Source organism: Bison bison, unplaced genomic scaffold, assembly GCF_000754665.1.
Source record: "Bison bison bison isolate TAMUID 2011002044 unplaced genomic scaffold, Bison_UMD1.0 scf7180017864508, whole genome shotgun sequence".
NCBI lineage: Eukaryota > Metazoa > Chordata > Mammalia > Artiodactyla > Bovidae > Bison > Bison bison.
Window position 1 is genome coordinate 4,992,424 of NW_011495064.1, and position 25,423 is coordinate 5,017,846.

The window sequence follows — 25,423 nt, forward strand, 5'->3', positions numbered from 1 at the left end:
TCAGTTCAGTTCAGTTGCTCAGTCGTGTCCGACTCTTTGCGACCCCATGAATCGCAGCACGCCAGGCCTCCCTGTCCATCACCAACTCCCCAAGTTTACTCAAACTCATGTCCATCGAGTCGGTGATGCCATCCAGCCATCTCAGCCTCTGTCGTCCCCTTCTCTTCCTGCCCCCAGTCCCTCCCAGCATCAAGGTTTTTTCCAATGAGTCAACTCTTTGCATGAGGTGGCCAAAGTATTTGAGTTTCAGCTTCAGCATCAGTCCTTCCAATGAATACCCAGGACTGATCTGCTTTAGGATGGACTGGTTGGACCTCCTTGCAGTTCAAGGGACTCTCAAGAGTCTTCTCCAACACCACAGTTCAAAAGCATGAATTCTTCGGCGCTCAGCTTTCCTCACAGTCCAACTCTTACATCCATACATGACCACTGGAAAAACCATAGCATGTGTAAAGGTGTCCATAAAAATTAAGTATAAAAACACACACTGCCAAAAATTTTATCCAGTATGACACATTCTGGTAAAAAATGAATGTATACATATATATCCCAAATACAGATGGAATATAATCAACAGTATGTAAACTGAGGAAGATAGATTACATCTAGGTATAGCAAGGTGTGATTATGGTACATATTATTTTCTTCATTATACTCTTCTATTTTAAAAAAAATGTGTTACTTTTATCAAGATAAAAAATTTAATGCTTATTCCACTCTGAAAAAAATTTTTATAACTGGCCCAAATAAAAAGATGCTACTGCCTTCATTTACTTGACAACTGTTTAATGAGGATCTTACTGTGTGTCTGATTGTCTCATATGCTGGTTATAGCACGGAATAAAACAGGAACCTCTACCCTCATGGAGCTAACATTCTAGTTGAAAAGAGATAAATAAAAGATAATAGGTAAAGTATATATCAGATAGTGATTATGTCATTCAATAAAAAATTTAATGAGCACTCACACCTACTCTATACTTTAGATTTTTAAAAAGGGAATGAAATAGACAAAGATCCTTGCCTTTGGACACCTTATAGTCTAGTTGGTAGATGACAAAAAATAAACCTAAAAAATTAATTACACAGTACATTAGAAAAAAGGAGCAATATTCTTAAGGATATTGGGAGTGTTTACAGAGAACAGAATTTAAAATGGGGTGATCAGGGAAGTCCACACTGAGGGAGTCAACCATTGAAAAATCGAAGAAAAATATTCCAGACAAAGCATACAGCTACAGCAAAAGGGAAAAGACTGTTTGCTAAATCAAGGAACAGTAAGGAGGTCAGTGTGGCTACAGCAGAGGGAGGGAGGAAGGAGGAAAGTGCTAGAGAGAAATGAAGCAGGAGAGAGAGGGAATCAGTGTGTGTGTGGTTGGGGGCGCGGGTTAGACACATACACAGGCTTTATACTTTGTCTTCCACATGGTAGATTCTAAAGTGTTTTTGACAGAGTCACATATAAAGTAACAGTAATGACAAGAGTTACCAGAGATCCAGTCTAATAATGTCCCTATGTTAATTAAAAATATACATTGTATGACAAAACTAGTGATGATAAAATTGTAGCTCTGTTTCTTCATGTTTCAGAAACTCATGTTCAACTCTGGGAAACACTGCATTAAGTCATGAATGACAAACAACTCAAGGTGAAAAGATAAAAGGAGGCTTATGGTCGTGGTAGCTTTAAAATATGTCTCAAAATTCTGATGCTCTTGCTTTCAAAAAATGGAGCTTAATTCCCCTCCCCTTAAGTGTTGTCCATACTTGGGGACTCTCTCCTGATGAACAAGATATGTGGGAGTGACAGCATGTAAATTTTGAGACTGGAAACTCTGCCTTTTTGTTTCTTTTGGATCACTGTGGCAGAAGGAAGCCAGCTGCCACAAAGAAGATATCAAGCAACCTAGGGACAGGTCCACCTGGCAAGGAACTAAGTGAAAAGTGAAAGTGTTAGTCATTCAGGTGTGTCCGACTGTTTGTGACCCTGTGGACTGTAGCCTACCAGGTTCCTCTGTCCGTGGCAGGAATTCTGGAGTGGGTTGCCATTCCCTTCTCCAGGGGATCTTTCAGACCCAGGGATTGAACCCCAGTCTCCTGCATTGCAGATGGAGTCTTTACCACTGAGCCACCAGGGAAGCCCAAGGAACTAAGTTTCCTGTCAAAAGCCAAGAGTCATCTGAATAAGTCATCTTAAAAGCAAATCTACTAGTACCCAGTCAAGCCATGACCGAAGCCCGGCCATCATCTTGATTACAGTTTCATGAGAAATGGTGAGCCAGAACTACTCAGTTAAGTTGCACTGGAAACTGTAAGATGTAAATATTTGTTGTTTGAAGTCATTAAAGTTCAACAGCAATTTGTTACATGGCTATAGATAATAGGCTTCCCTGTCCTTCACTATTTCCTGGAGTTTGCTCAAACTCATATCCATTGAATCGTTCATGCTATCCAACAATGGCCTCATTTTTAATTAAAAATATACATTGTATGAAAAAACAAAACATTTCATTTTTTTATTTATTTTTTAAGATTTTTTTTATGTGGACCATTTTAAAATCCTTTACTGAATCTGTTACATACTGCTTCTGTTTCGTGTTTTGGATTTTTGGCCCCAGGGCATGTGGGGTCTTAGCTCCCAGACCAGGGATTGAACCTGCAACCCCTGCATTGGAAGGTAGAGTGTTAACCACTGGACCACCAGGGAAGTCCCTCAAAACACTTTAATGGAATAAATGATGGAAGAAGTTACTCAGTGGACTTTAAAAACATAGCTAACAGTAAACTCTTCTGAGTAAATAAATTCAATACTATCTCAATTCTAGACAAACTAACAGTAGCTTTAGGCTCAGACTCTACTTCCACATACCTAAAGCACCATCTTTTAACAGTATAGGAACCCAAACATTCTCATCTGTCAGATTAGAAATTCTCGTTTCAAGTCTCATCTCACAAATCAGACAAAGACTCTCCCCCAGGGACTGGACGCCTAAACTGCACACCCAGTGACTGGGTGATGGCAACAGGCACTGGGTTCACACTCCCAGCACAGGTCGTGCATTGTTTCTAATCCCCGTTCTACATGGAACATTTGCTTATTGAGGATGGTGCTTTCATTTCAGAATCTTTCACCAACACAAAGGACCTATTTCCATTTTGTCCTTTCTCTATTAACTTTTTAATACTTTCCCTGTATCAACAATGTTATCTCTTCCCTAAAACTGCAGCCCACCTCTTCTACAAATCGCTTTCCAATTCTCAAGTACACCAGACTCTCCACATTATACATATATGGATATCTCTTTCCTAGAAACACTCTCTTCTGAGATGGACAGAATTTCCATTTACAAATTTAATATTTTCAGTTTTAGGTAAATCCAAGATCTTTTATTTTAGATGTCTTCCATTCCTGAAATTCTCCCTTTCTGATAAGCAGGAGGTTCATTCTGAAAGAGGAGTCTCTCTCTAGAACACAGACTCTAACAACCCTTTAAAATCAATACTTCAAAACTAAGCATTCTCCTTATAGAAGAATTTGGCCAATTAGGCTTCCCACAGTCTGGGAAGGAGTGCTGTTAATTTTAAATTTGAAGAAGAAAACAAGAAAGACATAATTAAACATCAATTTAGTGTTTTTTGATAATTTTTATAATTAAGACAACTCAATTTACCATTAAACTGTGAATGAAGGATAACTATTATTTTAAAAGAAACAATACAAACAAAAGAATTTATTAAGAATGTTTAAAATAGTTAAGCTACATTTATTTATATTTTTGGCCACGTGGCATGTGAGAACTTAGTTCCCCCACCAGGGGTCAAACCCATGCTCCCAGCTTGGAAGCTAGGAGTATTAACCACTGGACCACCAGGGAAGTCCTAAGTTACTTTTAAATGTCCTCCAAAGACTTCAGCAGCAACCATTATAAGATAAATTGCAAATTAAACACAAATCAAATCATTCTTATCTACTCTCTCAAGTAGTTCTTCTAAGGACCTCCTCCAGGCAACACTATTAAAGAAGATCGTGTAATAAACTTCATGTATTTGAGTATTCCATTATTCAGACTTTTTACTTCTACAGACTTACTTATCCTTTACACATTCTAAGTAAGTGAGGTTACTGCAGATAAGCAAATACCAGGCTAGTGTTCATAACTAGCTCTTATGTTTCAAATTACTATAATAAATAATGCCTTCAATAACATGTTCACAGCTTGATCATTTATTCATTTAAGTGCTTTATTATATGCTACCAAGAATACATTAAAAGGATGTTCAAGAACTAACATGCAACAGCAATTAGCTTTGGGAAACTATCTTCTCACAGACATAATTCATTAATTTAGTGATTAATAAAATCAATCACATGTTTTCACTTAAAAATTCAACAGGTTGGTTTTTGGCTTTCAGACATACTCTGTGTCTTGCCTATAACCTATTAGACAGCAAAGAGAAATGAAACTTTCATTTTATAATACTGCTTAAATTCCTAGCTTCTAAAGGTCATGGGGGTACCAAAATTTAATCAAGAAATAAAATGTTTATCAAAATATCATGGGACTTCCCTGGTGGTCCAGGGGTTGAAAATCTGCCTGCCAATGCAGAGGATGCAGGTTCGATCCCTATTTGGGGAAGTAAGATCCCACATGCCAGAGGGCAACTAAGCCCACACACTGCAACTACTGACCCCATGTGCTCTAGAACCCATGCTCCAGAATAAGAGAAGCCCATGTACCACTACGAAGACCCAGCAAGGTCAAAATTAAAAAATAATAAATAAATAAACAAATGCTTTTATGTAAAAAAAAATCATCAAACTACAGTTATTTCGTTTTATATTTTCTATGGTAGTGGCATAGAAAATGACAACTGAATCAATGAAACCAAAAAGTCCAGAAACATATCTATGCACAGATAAGAATTTAGTGGCTGTTAAAACGGCACTTCAAATCAGCGACTGAAGAAAGGATTAGTCAACCCTACCTCATACTAGAACAAAAAGAAATTCCAGAAGGATTAAAACTTTAAATATATGTATTAAAACTCTTAAAACTGTAGAAGATATTCTTGTTGTTTTTGAGGTGAGAAGGCCTTCCCAAACAAGGATCAAAACTAGGTGGAGATTTTCAGAGGAACATTTTTAGGGCAGTGAAATTACTCTGTTTTATACTAAAATGGTAGATACATGTCATTTTACTTTTGTTCAAATTGTAGACTGCACAACATCAAGAGTGAAACTTGATGCAAACCATGGACTCTGGGTGATCATGATGTCAATTCATTATCAACTGTGACAAATATACCACTTGGCTGGGGGATGCTGATAATGGGGGACAGTAGGCATATATGGGGGCAAGGAGTATATGGGAAATCTCTCTACCTTCTGCTTCATTTTGCTCTGAACCTAAAACTGCTCTAAAAAGGTAAAATATATTCAAATGTTTTAAAAAGGGAGTGGGAACTCAAAAACATCAAAGATCAAAACTCAGAAGTCGGTCAAGACTGACAAACATGACCACACAGAAACTTAAAACTGTGGTTTAAAAAAAAACATCTTTTTTTTAAGTGTGAAATAAATTTCATGTGTGTGTGTGTGAAAACAAAAAAGAAGAATGGAAATATACATATCTATTTGTTGGCAGATACCTCTGCAGAAGATAAAAGGCTTAAAGAGAAAGAGAACTCTTCTACATATAGAACATCCCCATTGCTTAAAGTTTTTACTGTGTCTACATATTACTTGGGCTTTCCAGGTGACCAGTGGTAAAGAATCCAACTGCCAATGCAGAAATGCAAGAGCTGCAGGTTCAATCCCTAGGTTGGGAAATCCTCTGAAGGAGGAAATGGCAACCCACTCTAGTATTCTTGCCTGGTAAATCCCATGGACAGAGGAGCCTGGAGGGCTACAGTCCACGGGGTCGCAGAGTCAGACACAACTGAGCACGAGCACATATTACTTAGGAACTTTTTTGAGCAAATTTTTTAAAATAAAATATGAAATACAATATAATTTAATCCTTAGAATAGACAATTAATACAATGTCAAATCTAAAAAACCTTCAGATGATATAAATGAGTATGTCACTTTTCCTACTGCATTAATAATTTGTTGTTGTTTAATCATTAAGTTGTGTCCAGCTCTTTTTTTGACCCCCATGGACTGTAGCCCACCAGGCTCTTCTGTCCATGGGATTCTCCAGGCAAGAATACTGGAGAGGGTTGTCTTGCCAGGGATCTTCTCAACCCAGGGATTGAACCTGCATCTCCTGCATTGGCAGGTGGATTCTTCACCACTGAGCCACCAAGGAAGCCTGAATTAATCGCATGATGTTTAAATAGAACTAAAATCCTGATCAGTAACTAGTTGGAGGTTAACTAGACTTGTTATGGTGATTATTTTGCAATACATACAAATATCGATTCATTATGTTGTACCCTTGAAACTAACATAATGTAATGTGTCCATTATACCTCAATTTAAAAAAAAACCTGATTAGTGATAAATCCAGTACCTTTGCTTCTTCAAGTTCCTTGTCAGCCGTATCCACGACAAAATTTTTTTCTTTTTCTAGTTGCTCTGCTAGTTGGTCAATTTTAATCAATTCTTGACAAAGGTGCTCATTGTGGCTGGTTAAATCATCTACTCGACTGCTTACCACCTCCTTACTATCCAAGAGTTTCTTAACATATTCTTCCAAGCCATGATTTGTCTGTTTGAGATCTTCAATCTGTTGTAATGAGAAAGAAAATAATCACATTAAAAGATTTCCTTAGCTTCCCTCTGAGAACAACTAGGTGACTGGATTCAGGAAGGGAGGTTTGCTTCCCTGGCAGGGAAACTTAACTATGTATCTTTTTTCTGAATTTCATACCATGTGACTATATTACCTATCTGAAAAATATATACTAAATAAATATTTTAAAGTTTATATAGCTGTAACTCTCAAGACAATTTTCAGCTTAGAAACAAAAAAACTTACTGTTGATTTTTTAGAAAAATTGCCAAATACTTGTATCTGCAGACAAGGAACCAGTCTTAAAGTAATTATTGTTATATTATTATCATTAAAATCACCAATTAGGCATTCTTTAGGATTAAATTTCTAATTATTGTTATCAAAATATGTTAACTCTTTAAAAAAATCCTTTTGAACATATCAGTAACTTACTTGACTAAGCTAAATACTGATACCAAATCAATCAAGTATTTGCTGACTAAAGTGGAGGACCACAGCTTCCTTTCCCAGCCCACTAGCAAACCATCAATGGATGAAGAAAAGGGCCTTTTCTATCACGAAGGTATCCAAATGCCTTTGAAGGAAAAAAAAATATGTTAGACTCATTGAATAAGGATAATATGTTAAGAATTTTGTTAACTTCAAAAGATACAAAGATAGGTTAAGTATCTGCTCAAGGAGAATGTATTGTTTACTTAAGAAAACACATATACAGTATGTAAATGCCATAAAAGAAATATCTGAGATAAAGTGGTGGCACAAAGGTCCTTTTCCACAAGATCTGCCTTGTATATTTAACAAATATTTACTGAGTACCTACTATATCCAAGGTACTGTGTTGGTGTAAGATGTAAAAAGAAGAAAAAACAATTTTGGTCTCTAAAGAACATCTAAAATTGCTAAACCCCTTATCTAACATTATTCTTAGCTCTAGTATTATTTTTTTTGTTGTTATAACCATGCTTTTTTCAAATAACTAGAGACAGCTCTTTCCAAACCATCAAAATCAACAAAGTTTTCTTTAAAAATATGAACTGTAATATTTGCCACATATATAAGGAAGTATCCTAAAGGTCATAAGTTACATATAACTAAGTATAGTACAAAATGGCAACCCATTCCAGTGTTCTTGCCTGGAGAATCCCAGGGACAGAGGAGCCTGGTGGGCAACAGTCCATAGAGTTGCAAAGAGTCGGACACAACTGAGCAACTAAACAACAGTAAAACAAGGCACCTTAACCTGTGAGATTTACATGTAAAGAATTTAAGTTGTCAAACCCAGGAAATGAGAAAAAATGTGAAGAAACTTTTTTTTTTTTTTTTAAGCAAAAAGGTAACTATAAATGCACTTATTTGTTTAGTTGAGTTTTTATCCCAACCCGGCTGAATGCAGCAATACTTCCTACTCTCTTCTTTTTTGGTCTTCTCCCAACTACAGCTAAAAATTCTTTGAAAATGCAAATTTGAGGTAATTCCTGGAGAAGGCAATGGCACCCCACTCCAGTACTCTTGCCTGGAAAATCCCATGGATGGAGGAGCCTGGAAGGCTGCAGTCCATGGGGTCGCAGAGGGTTGGATACGACTGAGCAACTTCCCTTTCACTTTTCACTTTCATGCATTGGAGAAGGAAATGGCAACCCACTCCAGTGTTGTTGCCTGGAGAATCCCAGGGACGGGGGAGCCTGGTAGGCTACCGTCTATGGGGTCACACAGAGTCGGACATGACTGAAGTGACTTAGCAGTAGAGGTATGGTGCTTCATTACACTGAGAATGAGACGAACAAATTTCATTTGTGATTCAAGGCCTACTGCCTGTAAAACCCTTTCCACCTCTTCAATATATACCTAACTTCTAGACAGGCTGTAAGAAACAGTCTCACACAGACTCTACTTAATGCACTGTGGTGACCTGGAAGGAAGCCCAAAAGGGAGGAGATACATGTACATGGATGGCTGATTCATTTTGCTGTATAGTAGAAATTAACACAACATTGTAAAGCAACTATATTCCAATAAAAATTAATTAAAAAAAAAAGAAACAATCTTGCTAAACTGATTTTAAAACCTCTATTAGGGAATTTATTGAAAAGTGCTATATACTATGTTACAGAACCCTCTTTGTAAGAATCCTCAGGGATATAGAATGGATAAATAATAAAGCCCTACTGTATAGCCCAGGGAATTATATTCAATATTCTGTAATAGACCATAATGGAAAAGAAAATGAAAAATAATATACATATAACTGAATCATTTTGCTGTACACATCAGAAGCTAACACATTATAAATCAACTATACTTCAATAAATTAAAAAAAGACAGAACCCTCAGGGAGAGCTTTGCTCAGGTCTCCAGTTTCAGGAAAAAATGTACCTCTTTGTATACCTGGTTTGTTTTTATCCTTTGGACCATAAATTATTTAACTACAATTTCGTTGTTGCTTTTGCCTCTAGGAACTATAAAACAACCTGCAGCTCACCTTTAGTAACTAGTACAGAAACCATGCAATGATATATCCTGTTGGCTCTTCTCATCCATGATTACACTAAGTTTCTTTCCTTTCCCCTACTCTCATTACCTACTTTCATTACTAGTATTTTTCTTAAACTATAGGATGTGGGATAATCAAACAAACTTCAATTTGTCTGTCTTTTTGTCTCTGTTCACAGTTTCTATGGTGGCATGTCTCTGAGCAACAAGAACATGCTAAACCTGTTTGCTAACCTTCCACTGCCCCAGGAGAGGTTACAGGTTTCTCTCCTCTGGAGAGGAGAAATCTGTAACCTCTTCTTTATATAAAAAGCTTCTTATATAGTTTTATCTTAGTATTTTTATAAGATGTATTATAATCATGTCTTTACTTCCCTGACCCTTCCACTAAATTCTAAGTAACTTTAAAGGGCTCATGTTTCTAATTTCTGGATCAACATACCTCTCATTTCTGTATCATTTATCATATATCTAGCCTATAATGCTAAATTATTATTTAGCATTATAAATAAATAAATACTCCCTCACCTCAACATTAAGCCCTACTTTTACTTAATTCCAAGACACAAGTACTTAGAGGAGGACGTGAGAAAGGACATGGGCTTTTGGGCTGAGGCAGCCAGGTTTAAAGCTGCTGTAGTTCTTCACTAGTCACTTGACCTCAGGCAATTTACCAGATTTTCTTGATCCTGAGATGCATCTGATTTCAGAAAAAAACAAATGAAGCCTCCTCCTAAATCTCATCTATTAAATGGGGAGAATACCTATAATTTGCAGGGAAAGTTAGAAAGATCTAAAAGTTCAAGTAAAATTGCTGGCAGATAACAGGTAATCAAACAAAAGGTTTTATTTAAAAAAAAAAGTTGAAATAAGTAAAAGTTCACAGGAAGCTGCAAAGGTAGTAGAGAGGTTCATGTGCCTTTAATCCAGTTTTTCCAACAGTTACATCTTAAATAATTACAGCACAATATCAAACCCAGAGATTTGACATTGAAACAGTGTCTACTGGTCTATATCATTTTATCACGTGTAAACTGCTGTAACTACCACCTCCGTAAGATACAGAACTATTCCATCTCCACAAAGATCACCCTCCCCTTACTCCTTTACAGTCACAGCTATTCCCTCCTCACCCTTAAATGTCAACAATCATTAATCTCTATAATTTTGTCATTTGGAGAATGCAACATAAATAGGTAGATAACATAAATAAATGCTGGCAAAATTTCATATAGTGAAAGCTATGGTTTTTCCAGTAGTCATGTACGGACGTGAGAGTTGGACCATTAAGCAGGCTGAGTGCTGAAGAATTGAAGCTTTTGAACTACGGTGCTGGAGAAGACTCTTGACAGTCCCTTGGACTGCAAGGAGATTAATCCAGGCAATCCAAAAGGAAATCAACCCTGAATATTCACTGGAAGGATTGATGCTGAAACTGAAGCTCCAATACTTCAGTCACCTGATGTGAAGAGCCGACACGCTGGAAAAGACCCTGATGCGAGGAAAGAGTGAGGGCAGGAGGAGAGGGGCAACAGAGGATAAGCTGGCTGGATGGCATCACTGACTCAATCGACATGAGTCTGAGCAAACTACAGAACAGTGAAGAACAGGGAAGCCTGGCACACTGCAACCCCTGGGGTTGGACACAACTTAGCAACAACAACATAACATAAACAGAGTCATGTGATACAGATCACAGTATGTTATCTGTTGACACTGGTTTTTTCACTCAAAACAGTGCCCTTGATATCTAAATTGCTATGTGGAGCAATAGTTCTTTGTCATTGCTGAATAATATTTCACAGTATGGATTACCGTGGTTTGTTTAATCATTCACCACTTAAGCAAAATTTTAGATGTTTCCAGTTTGGGACTACAACAAATAAAGCTGCTATGAACAACTGTATACAGGTTTTTGAGTGAACATAATTTTAATTTCTCTGGAATAAATTCCCAAGAGAAAAGTTTCTGAGTTGTATGGTAATGTACGTTTAGTGTTTTAAGAACTAAACTATTTCCAAAGTGGCTGTACCATTCCCCATTGCCATCAAGAATATATGAGTGATCCTCATCTTTGCCAGCTTTTTGTACTGTCACTGTTTTTTATTTTAACTGCTCTCAACAGTATGCATTGTTATATCATCATGGTCTTAATTTGTATTTCCCTGTTAGAAAAGATGAACATCTTTTTGTTTGTCTACAATATTTCTTTCTGTGAAATATATCTTCATATACTTTGTTCATTTTCTACTTGGATTGCTTACTTTTTTTTACCTGTTGAGTTTTGAGAGTTCTCCACATTTGTTCTCGATATGAGTCCTTTGACAGAAACAGGGATTGTGGCTTATCTTTTCATCCTATTAACAGGGGCTTCTGCAGAGCAACTAAAAAGCCTCTTGATGAGAGTGAAAGTGGAGAGTGAAAAAGTTGGCTTAAAGCTCAACATTCAGAAAACTAAGATCATGGCATCCGGTCCCATCACTTCATGGGAAATAGATGGGGAAACAGTGGAAACAGTGTCAGACTTTATTTTTCTGGGCTCCAAAATCACTGCAGATGGTGACTGCAGCCATGAAATTAAAAGACGCTTACTCCTTGGAAGGAAAGTTATGACCAACCTAGATAGCATATTCAAAAGCAGAGACATTACTTTGCCAACAAAGGTTTGTCTAGTCAAGGCTATGGTTTTTCCTGGGTCATGAGAGTTGGACTGTGAAGAAGGCTGAACGCCGAAGAATTGATGCTTTTGAACTGTGGTGTTGGAGAAGACTCTTGAGAGTCCCTTGGACTGCAAGGAGATCCAACCAGTCCATTCTGAAGGAGATCAGCCCTGGGATTTCTTTGGAAGGAATGATGCTAAAGCTGAAACTCCAGTACTTTGGCCACCTCATGCAGAGTTATCTCATTGGAAAAGACTCTGATACTGGGAGGGATTGGAGGCAAGAGGAGAAGGGGACGACAGAGGATGAGATGGCTGGATGGCATCACTGACTCGATGGACGTCTCAGTGAACTCCGGGAGTTGGTGATGGACAGGGAGGCCTGGCGTGCTGTGATTCATGGGGTCACAAAGAGTTGGACACGACTGAGTGACTGATCTGATCTGATCTGATCTTGCAGAGCAAAGGGCTTAAATCTTGATAAAATTCAAATCATCAACTTTTTCTTTTATGAATCATATTTCTACTCTCTTGTCTAAGAACTCTTCAGCAAGTCCAAGATCCTGAAGATTTTTTCCTGTTATCTTTTAAAAGTTTCATAGTTTTTTTTTTTACATTTGATCCACTTTGAGTTAATTTTTGTGTAAGGTATGAGGTTTAGGTCTAGGCTAATTTTTTTTTCCCTAAAAGATATCCAACAACTTTTGTTGAAAAGACTCCCTTTCTTCTACTCCTAGACTGTATTTGTACCTCTGCCAAAAATCATCTGGCTGTACTTGTGTAAGGCTATTTCTGGATTCTCTATTCTGTATCATTGATCTGTGTCTATTACTCTAGCAATACCATACAATCATGATTATTATAGCCATATATTAAGTTTTAAAATCAAGGAGAATGACTCTTTCCACCTTGTTCTTTTTCAAAATTATTTTTTCCTGGGATTTTGATGGGAATCACACTAAATCTGTGTATCAATTTGGAAAGAACTGACATCTTTATTAGGTTGAGGCTTCCAATCCCTGAACATTTGTTTAGATCTACTCTGATTTCTCTTATTAACATTTCATAGTTTTCAGAATGTAAGTGCATACTTATTTAGCTAGATTTATATCCAAAGATTACATTTTCTATTTGAGTGATTGTAAATGGTATTGCATTTTTTAAAATTTCCACAACTTAATTATAATATACAAATATACAATATGTTTGTCTTGTATTCTGACCTTTTGAACTCATTTATTAGTTCCAGTTTCTACACTGTAGATTTTACAAGATTTTCCAGCAAGAAGATCACGTCATCTGTAAACAGGGAAAGTTCCATTTCTTCATTTGGGTCTGAATGCCTTTCAAGCTAGCTATATCATTATATTTGAAGTGAATTTCTCACAGACAGCATAAAGCTAGGTCATGTTTCTTTTTTATCTACTGTGACAATTTCTATCTTTTAATTGGTGTATTTAGATTACATATATTTAATGTATTTACTTTTATGCTAAGATTCAAGTGTGATTTTTTTGTTATTTTGTTTTTTTTGTTTGTTTGTTTGTTTTATTTTACCTGCTTTCCTCTGAGTTACTTGAACATTTTTTAGAATTCCATTTTGATTTATACATAGCAATTTTCAGTATATCTCTTTGTAGAGATTCTTAGTTGTTGCTCTAGGTGTTTCATTTATATTCATAAGCTATCACAGCCTCCAGGCTTTCCAGGTGGTACAATTTGTAAAGAATCCACCTACCAATGCAAGAGACACGAGTTCGATCTCTGGGTAGGGAAGACTCCCTGGAGTAGGAAATTGCAACCCACTCCAGTATTCTTGCCTGGAAAATTCCTCATGGACAGAGGAGCCTGGTGGGCTAGAGTACATGGGGCTGCAAAGAATCAGATATAACTGAGTGACTGAGCACACATCACAGCCTACATTTTACTAATTCAAGTGAAGTGAAAATTATTACCTCCCTTTATGTCCCTTACCCTCCTCTATTAATAAGATAATTGTCTTAAATATTCCCTTTGCACGCATTGAGAAAGACATCTGACAGATACAATTCAGAAAAGTAGAAAAGGAAATTCTATCAGAGCTACCCATATTTTTGCTCTATGGATTGTTCTTCCTTCCCTCTTCTTCTTCCAAGACTACACCTTTTATCACTTCCTTCTTCATTAGAGAAATTCCTTTAGCTATTCTTTTAGGGTAGCTTTGCTGGTAACAAACTCAGTTTTCTTCATCTGGGAACATCTTAATTCGCCCTTCATTTGTGAAAGATACTTCTCTAAATGCAGAATATGTACTAGGTTGACAGCTCTTTTCTTCCAGCACTTGAAAAAATGTTGTGCCACTTCCTCCTTCTGATATCCATGTTTTTGGATTTGCAGTCATTTAAATTGGTGTTCCCCTATAAATTATGAATTATTTCTCTCATTTCTTTCAGGATGTTTTTTGTCTTTACTTTTCAGTTTGAATATGAAGTGTCTCAGGGTAGATTTCTTTGGGAGACCCCTAGTAGGTTTTCACTCACTTTCAAATTTGGGGAATATTTAGCCATTATTTCTTCAAATATTTTTTCAGCCCTACCTTCTCTTACCTCTCTTTCTGGGACTCCAGCCATCCAAATGCAGAGCATTTCTTATAGGCCCACCTGTTCCAGAGGTTTTGTTCACATTCTTTTCAATCTATTTTCTGTCTATTGTTCACATTAGGTAATTTCTCTGTTTCTACTCTCATGTTCAGTGATTCATTCTTCTCTTCTCCATGTTTGTTTGTTGAGTTTTTAATTTCAGTTATAGAACATCCCAAAATTTACCACTCTAACCATTTTTAAGTGTAAAATTCTGTAGCATTGAGTACATTCACAACATAGTACAACCGTCCCATATCTAATTCCCAGGACTTTTTCATCATCATAAACAGAAACTGTACCCATTAAATAATCACCTATGAATCTAACTCTTGTAAGTGGAATCATACAATATTTGCCCTGTACCTTAATTCAGTTAGCACGCCGTTTTCAGGGCTCATCCATCTTGTTGTCTCCCATCTGAATTAAGGCTGAATAAAGTTCCGTTGCTTGTATATACCTCACTTTGTTTATGCATTCATCCGTCGATGGACATCCGGGTTTTTTCTGCATTTTGGCTATCATGAACTTTGGAATAGAAGTATCTGTTTAAGTCCCTGCTTTTAATCGTTTGAGGATATTCCTGGGAGTGGAATAGCTAGATCACATGGTAATCCTATACTTAATTTTTTGAGGAATTATCAAACTTTTTTGTTAAACAATTTTACATTAGCAATGCATAAATAACTCCAGATTCTCCACATCCTCATCAATATGTGTTATTTTTTGCTTTTTGATGATAACTAGTGGTCCTAATTGGTGTGAAGTGATATCTCATAGTGGTTTTGATTTGCATTTCCTTAAAGACTGTGATGCTGATCATCTTTTCATATGCTTATGGCCATTTGTATCTCTTCTCTGGAGAAATACCTACTCAAGTCTTTTGCCCATTTTTGAACTGAGTTGTTTTGGGTTTTCTTGTTGCTGAGTTGTAGGAGTTCTTTATATACTCTGGATATTAACTCCTTATCAGATACATAATTTGGAAATCTTTTCTCCCATGTGTTTTTTTCTTTAACAGACCTTACTTTTTTAGAGCAGTTTTAGGTTTACAGAAAAACTGACCAGTAAGTACAGAGTTTCCACACACCCTTCTCCCCTCTCCCACTCACCCCGATTTCCCCTTATTTACATCTTGTTTTAGTGTGGTACGTTGGTTACAACTGATGAACCAACATTATAAATTATTATTAACTGAAGTCCACTTCAGTTAGGGTCCACTCCTTGGGTTGTAGATTCTGTGGGTTTTTACAAATGTATAGTGACATGTAGCTAGTGTTACTGTATTATACAGAATATATACTGCCCTAAATACCCACTGTGCTCCATTCACCCCTCCCTCCAAACCCCTGACAACCAGTGATCTTCTAATGTCTTTGCTTTGTCTTTCCCAGATGGTCCTGAAGTTGGAGTCACAGAGTACGTAATCTTTTCAGATGGGCTTTAACACCTCGCAATATCCTTTCAAGGTTCTTTCATGTCTTTTATGGCTTGATGGCTCATTTCTCTTTATCAATGAATAATATTCTATTGTGTACCACAGTTTATCTATTCATCTATTGAAGAACATCTTATTTGCTGCCAAAATTCCACTGGAATAATACTTAATACTTTATTAATACTTTATATCTTTTGTTTCTTTGATGATATTTTCTGTTTGTTTCAAGCACGCTCAAAATTGCCTGTTAAAGCATTTATTTGAGGGCTAATTTAAAATCTTTGTCAGATAACTGTTATCTGATTCATCTCTGCATTGGTGAGGACACCAATTAGGGTTAGGGTTAGGGTTAGAGACACCTCTTTTCTCACAGAGGTTGACAGCATCCTGATTTGGGGGATGAGGAGTGATTTTATCTTTTATTGAGGTCTGGTAGTCTAAGACACCGACTCATGTCTTTTGGGAGGGTTCCTGTGACACTGCTCCAGCAGGAAAAGAGGGACACTGGCTTGTTACTGTGGACAGGAGCGGAAGTCCAATCTCTCCATAAGGCCTCGGGTAACACCCAGGAAACGTGGGGCTTCTTGTGACTGCTAGGCAGGGATGAGAATTCATCCTCGGCTGATACCACCAGAGCGAGCAGGAAGAGAGGCATCTTATTACTGCTCCCCACAGCCACTGTGGGTGGGTAGACTTGTTCCTGCTGTAGGGTGGTAAAGGTTCTGACTCTGCATTAGGTCACCTCTGGTATCACCCCAGCAAACAGAAAAAGGAAGCTTCTCTTACTACCAGGTGGCAGTGGATTTCCTGGCTCCCCACATGGTCTCTGCTGACAATGTGGGGTTGGGGACTTCCTTACTGCCTGATGGACGCTAAAGTCTTAGTTCTCCACTCAGCCTTCTTTGATACAACAGTGGTGGGATGGGGGCCTTCTGGGGCAGGGTGGCAGAGGGTGGGGCAAGGTGGGCTCCTTGTTATAGTGTGACAAGGGTGGATGTCTAGGCTTTTATGGGGCTAGATTTCTCCTTGGTATTTGCTAAGAGTGGGCAGTTCTTATCTAAGAGTAATCTGCCTTGCTAGATTGCCCATTTCCTAGTCCTTTGGCTAGGAGGCATGGCTTTTCTGACACCTTTTTTAATCTGCATCCCTTATTTCTGGTTGCCAGTTTTTCCAGTACTCTGCCTGGGATACCTGGAGCACAAAGAAAAACCAGAAACTTCCTACCACGTCCTAACAGTCACTGGGCACTGAGATGCCTAGCAACTCTTCCTTCTGCTCACCTGTCAAAGTGTTTTTAGGTTTGCTTCACACCTAATATTCAGGGTTTCAGCTGTACTTAGTGGAAAGAGTAAGGAAAAGCAAGTCTACTCCATTTTCCTAGAAGAGGAAGTTTCTTTTAACAGCCTTGTTGGCTAGGAAAAATGGTAAGGAATCTATCTGCAATGCAGGAGACCCAGGTTCAATCTCTGGGTCAGGAAGATCCCTTGGAGAAGGCAATGGCAACCCCCTCCAGTTTCTTGTCTGGAGAATTCCATATACAGAGGGGCCTGGTGGGCCACAGTCCATGGGGTTGCAAAGAATCGGCCACGACTAAGTGACTAACACTTTTCACTTCATTAATAGCTATTCCACAGGTCAGACACCAGGAGACCAGAAACAGGACTGAACTTGGGAGTTCACAGAACTGGAATCAAATTCCAGCTAAACTGGGAGTTCAGGAAAATCCTAGCTCTGTCACTCATTAGTCAAATATAATAATTCTTTAAACTCTCGGAACTTTAGCTTCCACATCTGTAAAATGGAAGTGACACCACAGTCTTACAAGGTCAGGATGACGAAGTAAGTTTATGTACTTAAAAGCATCTGATCCAATACCTGGCACACAGTCTGTACTCACTCTGAACCTGTGTGTTTTCAAGATGGTTAAGATAAAAATGGAATGATTTTAGACCCATACAATTTAAATGAGTACTGAATGAGAATTTATTCTCTATCTTATTTTAATATAGGCCCCCACCCTAAATTAACTTAGGGACATATGCACAGAAACTAAGTGTAACCTGTAATTTCAGTGTAGAGATGAATTTATCTTGATTTCTCACTTCTTGCTCTAGCTGGAGAATATTCTGGTATTTTTCAGCTTCAGAAACTGGAGCCCCTAGACCAAAATCATGTTCTTTGGTGGTAACCTGGTGGAAAGAATGAGAATAATACAGAGACATTTAGGTTTAAAACAGCCATGTGATTTCCCATAACAATTAAAATTTTGAAAATTAGTAACATGCAATTAAAAAAATGTTTTTAACCTTGTTCCACCAGGTAAAAGGACTTCATCAAGTTTTAGTTTCTTAAAACTACATTACAAAACTTTTTCCATGTGTTTTCTATATATGGAACTACAATCTTGAACACAATTTTTAAAAAACACATACCCCACTGTATATAAGGAAACAGGCTGCTGCTGCTAAGTCACATCAGTCATGTCCAACTCTATGCAACCCCATAGGTTGTGTCCGACTCTGTGCAACCCCATAGACGGCAGCCCACCAGGCTCCCCTGTCCCTGGGATTCTCCAGGCAAGAACACTGGAGTGGGTTGCCATTTCCTTAGGGTCAGCAGCAATGGTCAACTTCGAGGCCTATGATATTCAATACAGCAGCCACTAGCTACCTGTTCATTGCTGTTTTTGTGTATTAACAAAAAGATTTGCTACCCATATCACAAAGGGCTAACTTCTCTAATATGTAAATAATTCCTATAAATAAAAAAAGGAAAAGAAATACTGTAATATAAAACTGGCCAAGAATAAGGGGCTTCCCAGGTGGCTCAGTGGTGAAGAATCCACCAGCATTGCAGGAGACCCTGGTTCAATCCCTGTGTCGGGAAGATCCCCTGGAGGAGGAAATGGCATCCCACTCCAGTATTCTTACCTGGGAAATCCCATGGACAGAGGAGCCTGGCAGGCTACAGTTCATGGGGTCACAAAGAGTTGGACACGACTGAGCATGCACCCATGCACCAGGATATTTCACAGAAATGACTTTTAAATACATTTCAAGATATTTAATCTCACCATTTAGAGGGATACAAATTAAAACAACACTGAAATACCATTTTTTAACCATCGCATTGGCAAAGATCATAAAGTTGGTTATATAACTAAACATTCTTAAATATCACTAGTAGCAGTGTAAATAGATACGATATTTATGGAAACAACTGGGTAAAATCTAGCAACATTACAAATCTACACAGCTTCTGTACAAATAATTCCATTTCTAGGAATTTTTCTACATACATATTTGCACATGGGCAAAACAACAAGTGTTAAAGATTTTCCACTTTAGCATACTACACATGGGATTTCCCACGTGGCACTAGTGGTAAAGAATCCGCCTGCCAATACAGGAGACATAAGAGATGTGGGTTCGATCCCTGGGTCAGAAAGATTCCCTGGAGGAGGGCATGGCAACCCACTCCAGTGTTCTTGCCTGGAGAATCCCATGGACAGAGAAGCCTGGCAGGCCACAGTCCATAGGGTCATAAAGGGTCAGGCAGACACCACTGAAGCGACTTGGAATGCACACATGCATACTATACATACTACTCTGCAGGTGCTTTTTTTCACTTGACTATGTATCTTAGAACCTGAATAATTTATGGAAATAATCTGTTCTCTCAATCAAGGCTGCCATTATGTTAAGACAGAATTTGCTACAAGCAAAGCAACACAGATGCTGCGCTCCAGAACCTAGTTCTTGGGAAATTACAGGATCAGTATCCCCAGTCACTGAACTTGTGTCACACCCTGTGCAAACCAGCCCATAGCAGTCTGATATGTTTATTTTGCTTTTTCCCTTTCTCTAACCAAGACACGAATCTGCTTTTTCTGTTCTCCAGTCCAGCAGTTCCTGCCTGTCCTAGAACGTAAGCATTAGACTCCACACAGCGTTTCTAATTATGAATCGTTTCAGGCCTGTATGGGTTAGGCTGAAATCCTAACCACCATTTCTTACATAGTTTCTGTTGAAAACATATCCTTAGTTATAAACATGCAACTCAGCATAACAATCAAATGACTCCTCACTACTTTTCAAATTTTAGTAAACGTGAATAATTTGGGAATCTTGTTAAAATGCAGATTTTTTTTTTTTAATTCACAGTCGATCTGAAATATTGCATTTCAAGAAACTGCTCAGCGGGAATTTTCTGGTGATCCAGTGGTTACGAGTGCTTATTTCCAACCAAGGGGCTCAGATTCAATCCCTGGCCAGGGAACTAAGATTCTGCAAGCCCACAAGTTGCACAACTGAAAAATAAAAATAAATAAAACATGAAAAAGAAAAAGCTTCTCATACAGATGAACCTATTTGTAAAGCAGAAACAGAGACACAGGCGTAGAGAACAAACATATAGACAGCAAAGGGGTAAATGAGGGGTGGAATGAATTGGGAGATTGGGACTGACATATATACACTGGGGTTTCCTGCTAGCTCAGTCAGTAAAGAATCTGCCTGCAGTGTGGCAACCCACTCCAGTATTCTTGCCTGGAAAATCCTACGAACAGAGGAGTCTGGCAGGCTACAGTCCATGGGGTCATGAGAGTGGGACATGACTTAGCAAGTAAACCATACATACACTATTGATCCCATGAATAAGATAGATAACTAATGAGAACCTGCTGTATAGGAACCTACTGTATACCTACTCTATAGCACAGGGAACTCTATTCAGTGACAAAGAGGGGATATATATATACATTTGGCTGATTCACATTGCTGTACATCAGAAACTAACAGAACACTGTAAAGCAACTATACTCCAATAAATACTGAAAAAAAAAAAAAGAGTGGCATAAGAACTCTTAGTCGCACTAAGTGAGATTTAATTCCCTGACCAGGGATCGAATCTGGGTCCTCTGCATTAAAAGCATGAAGTCTTAGCCACAGGACCGTCAGGGATGCCCCCATATTATCTTCTGCTCATGAGCCCTGCCCTCACCCTTTTCTCCACCAAAGTAAAAGAAACTTCTAATGCTGGGTCCAGCCCCAGCAGGATCCAAGGGTACCCTCAGGATGGACGGCATCGGCGAATGAATGACACGGGGAGGCCAAGCTTTGGTGAGCGAGGCCCGTAACTTTATTTTCAAAAGGAGCTTTTATACCCTGACTTGTACATAGAGGGAAATGAAAGATGCAAGGTCATGCAGAGTCAGCCCAAACACTCCAGCAGTTTTGCCCTTATCGAAACCAGGATTTTTTTCTGTATGCCTTTCCATAAACAAGGGGTTTTTGCTATGTACATTATCTTCTGGTCTGGAGGCCTGTTGACATTTTATGACCCTTTTTTGATAAAGGTTGATCAACCAGAAAACTTGTTTTCCCTTGTTTTTTCTTTATATTTCTAATCTGTGTCAGCCTCAGAAAGTACTAAACAGTTACATTCTCACGGAGCAAAGGTGCAGTGGGTCACAACAAAGAAAGAACTTATTAGCTCAAAGGTCTGATGTGGTTAATACCAAGGCTACTACTTGTTTTTCTTACATTTCAACTACATTAACTAACGCACTCGCAGGTGCACAATGGACAAGAGATACAGGAACTTGGCAGCAAGCATTGGCCCAATAATGAAGCCCTTTACCAGTACTATTCTAATAATTTTTCACCCCTTAAAGGGCTCTATGCCCATTAGGACTTTTAGAATGTTCAGGCTTCCCATGCCTTTCATGGTTGGGAAGTTGTGAATATTCATGTGCGTTAGTGTTAAGAGTATGGATAAACCTGTCAAGCAAGCTAGAATGCTAATCAGAGGGATTTGAATTGAAATACTCCTTTCATGTCCAGGAGACTTATTAATTAGAGCCCTAAGTTGATTTTCTTCAGAGAAAGGTGGTCAGGGATAGCCCCCTGCTAATGTCAGAAGAGTTGGTGAAAAACATAATATAGTAAACAGTAGACAGACAGATTTTGGTTTCGGGGTAGATGCTCGAGCAGGTCCAGGGTCCTGATCCGCCTTGCCTGTCAAGTCTCTTCCTCATGACCTTGTCATGGGTGGGATCTCCTGCGGTGGCTCCCGGCATTCTAAGGCTTGAATTCCAAATTCACCAGGAGGCTTTCTCTGTCTTCTCTGTCAAACAGTGATCACCTCTTCATTGAGACATCCAAGATACTCGTAATACAACAATTTATGTAGCTATGCATTTTCCGTGGTCTTCCTCACATAGTTATTAGTATGTTTCAGTTCGTTTAGTTCAGTTGCTAATTCGTGTCCGATTCTTTGCGACCCCATAGACTGCAGCACGCCAGGCCTCCCTGTCCATCACCAACTACCGAAGTTTACTCAGACTCATGCTCATTGAGTTGGTGATGCCATCCAAACATCTCATTCTCTGCTGTTCCCTTCTCCTCACGCCATCAATCTTTCCCAGTATCAGGGTCTTTTCTAGTGATTCAGTTCTTCATATCAAGTGGCCAAAGTACTGGAGTTTCAGCTTCAACATCAGTCCTTCCATGAATATTCAGGACTGATTTGCTTGAGGATGTACTGGTTGGATCTCCTTGCAGTCCAAGGACTCTCAAGAGTCTTCTCCAACACCACAGTTCAAAAGCATCAATTTTTCAGTGCTCAGCTTTCATTATAGTCTAACTCACATCCATACATGACGACTAGAAAAACCATAGCCTTGACTAGACAGACCTTTGTTGGCAAAGTAATATCTCTGCTTTTTAATATACTGTCTAGGTTGGTCATAACTTTTCTTCCAATGAGTAAGCGTCTTTTAATTTCGTGGCTGCAGTCACCATCTGCAGTGATTTTGGAGCCCCAAAAAATAAAGTATGTCACTGTTTCCATTGTTTCTCATCTATTTGCCATGAAGTGATGGGACCAGATGCCATGATCTTCATTTTCTGAATGTTGAGTTTTAAGCCAATTTTTTTTCACTCTCCTCTTTCACTTTCATCAAGAGGCTCTTTAGTTCCTCTTCACTTTCTGCCATAAGGGTGGTATCATCTGCATATCTGAAGTTATTGATATTTCTCCTAGCAATCTTGATCCCAGTTTGTGCTTCATCCAGCCCAGCATTTCTTATGATGCATATAAGTTAAATAAGCAAGGTGATAATATACAGCTTTGACATACTCCTTTTCCTATTTGGAACCAGTCTGTTGTTCCATGTCCAGTTCTAACTGTTGCTTCCTGACCTGTGTACAGATTTCTCAGGAAGCAGGTAAGGTGGTCTGGTATTCCCATCTCTTTCAGAATTTTCCACAGTTTATTGTGATCCACACAGTCAAAGGCTTTGACATACTCAATAAAGCAGATGTTTTTCTGGAACTCTCCTGCTTTTTCAATGATCTAGCGGATATTGGCAATTTGATCTATGGTTCCGCTGCCCTCTTCCAAAACCAGCTTGAACATCTGGAAGTTCACGGTTCATGTACTGTTGAAGCCTGGCTTGGAGAATTTTGAGCATTACTTTACTAGCATGTGAGATGAGTGCAATTGTGTGGTAGTTTGAGCATTCTTTGGCATTGCCTTTCTTTGGGATTGGAATAGAAATTGACCTTTTCCAGTTCTGTGGCCACTGCTGAGTTTTCCAAATTTGCTGGCTTATTGAGTGCAGCACTTTCACAGCATCATCTTTTAGGATTTGAAATAGCTCAACTGGAATTCCATCACCTCCACTAGCTTTGTTCATAGTCAGCTTCCTAAGGCCCACTTGACTTCACATTCCAGGATGTCTGGCTCTAGGTGAGTGATCACACCATCGTGATTATCTGGGTCATGATCTGTTTTGTACAGTTCTTCTGTGTATTCATGCCACCTCTTCTTAATATCTTCTGCTTCTGTTAGGTCCATACAATTTCTGTCCTTTATTGAGTCCATCTTTGCATGAAATGTCTCCTTGGCATCTCTAATTTTCTTGAGGAGATCTCTAGTCTTTCCAATTCTATTGTTTTCCTCTATTTCTTCCCACTGATAGCTGAGGAAGGCTTTCTTATCTCTCCTCGCTATTCTTTGGAACTCCACATTCAAATGGGTATATCTTTCCTTTTCTCCTTTGCTTTTTGCTTCTCTTCTTTTCTCAGCTATTTGTAAGGCCTCCTCAGACAGCCATTTTGCTTTTTTGCATTTCTTTTTCTTGGGAATGGTCTTGATCCCTGTCTCATGTACAATATCACGAACCTCCCTCCATAATTCATCACACACTCTATCAGATCTATTCCCTTAAATCTATTTCTCACTTCCACTGTATAATCATAAGAGATTTGATTAGTATCTTAAGAACAAGCAATATGCTAGAGCTCTCTGTATGCCCATAAAATCTGCACTGAGTTCTTTGGATAACAGGAAGGTGTCAATATAAATTTGTAGAGCTTGATAATGAAGCAGTGTACTAAAGCAGACAAAAGGGAACTTTCCCAGGGTGGAAGGGCGGAATTGGGAGTTGGAACTGACATATATACACAACTATGTACAAAATATCAACAGATAATTAATGAGAACCAATTGTACAGCACAGGGAACTCTACTCAGTGCTCTGTGATGGCCTAAATGGGAAGGAAATCTAAAAAAGAGGGGATATACGTATGCATATGACTGATTCACTTTGCTATACAGCAAGAAACACAACACTGTAAAGCAACTATACTCCAATAAAAATTAATTTAAAAAAAGGAAGCTTCCCTCTTCTTTTGGTAAGATGAACAGTCAAGTTTACTATCAGTCAGGTCTAGAAATTAAAAGTATAGAGACCAAGAGTTTACCTGACAACTGTGAGCCATCATATTAGAGTTGCTGCTTTCCCTGCACTAGCTTTGAAAGCAATAAAGAGGGAGAGAAATCAGTCTATCTGAAATGGCCATGCCTGGCCTGCCAGTTTTTCCACCTTGGTCCACCTGAATATCTTCCACCTTCCCATGACCTCTGGATGGAACAGAGGTCAGAGAAGGCATGTAAGTAAAGTACAGAGTACTTTTCGAGCAGCAATTGTCACCCAAGCTAGAATCGCAATCCTTCTCACTGGGGAAGCAACACAGCACCGTCGTTAAGAGCATGCTCTGTAGCATCAGTCTGCTTCGGTTCATGATGTCAGTTTTGCCCCTTGTCAGCTGCATGACCGTGGGCAAATTACTACTCTGGCCCCAGCTTCCTTATCTCTAAAATAGGGATGACAGTGACTTCCCTGCTGGTTCAGTGGCTAACACTGCGCTCCCAATGCAGTGGGAGTGGGTTCAATCCCTGGTGAGGGAACTAGATGCCACATGCCACAACTAAGAGTTCACATGTTGCACTGAAAGATTCTGCATGCCACAACTAAGAGCCAGAGCAGCAAAATAAACAAATAAGTATCTAAAGCATAAAACAAAATAGGAATGATAACAGTACTTGCTTCACAGAGTTGTTGTGAGGATTTATTTTATGTAAAGCACTTAGAATAGGGCTTGGCAATAAATAATAACTACTAAATATTATT

At 38.6% G+C, this 25,423-nt stretch overlaps 1 protein-coding gene across 5 annotated transcripts in view; it reads right to left on the minus strand.

The window, feature by feature from the left end:
- Positions 1-25,423, minus strand: part of TSGA10 (testis specific, 10) — a 93,602-nt gene that overhangs the window by 60,062 nt on the left and 8,117 nt on the right. For 3 of the 5 annotated variants that reach the window (XM_010829621.1, XM_010829622.1, XM_010829620.1), the window contains exons 2-3: positions 18,006-18,134; positions 6,516-6,731 (exon numbers count right to left, since the gene is read on the minus strand). In XM_010829621.1, the coding sequence (XP_010827923.1) occupies positions 6,516-6,731; positions 18,006-18,134 (345 nt within the window). Of the gene's footprint in view, positions 1-6,515; positions 6,732-18,005; positions 18,135-25,423 lie in introns of those variants that run through there. The other 2 variants (XM_010829624.1, XM_010829623.1) reach the window with 2 other exon arrangements.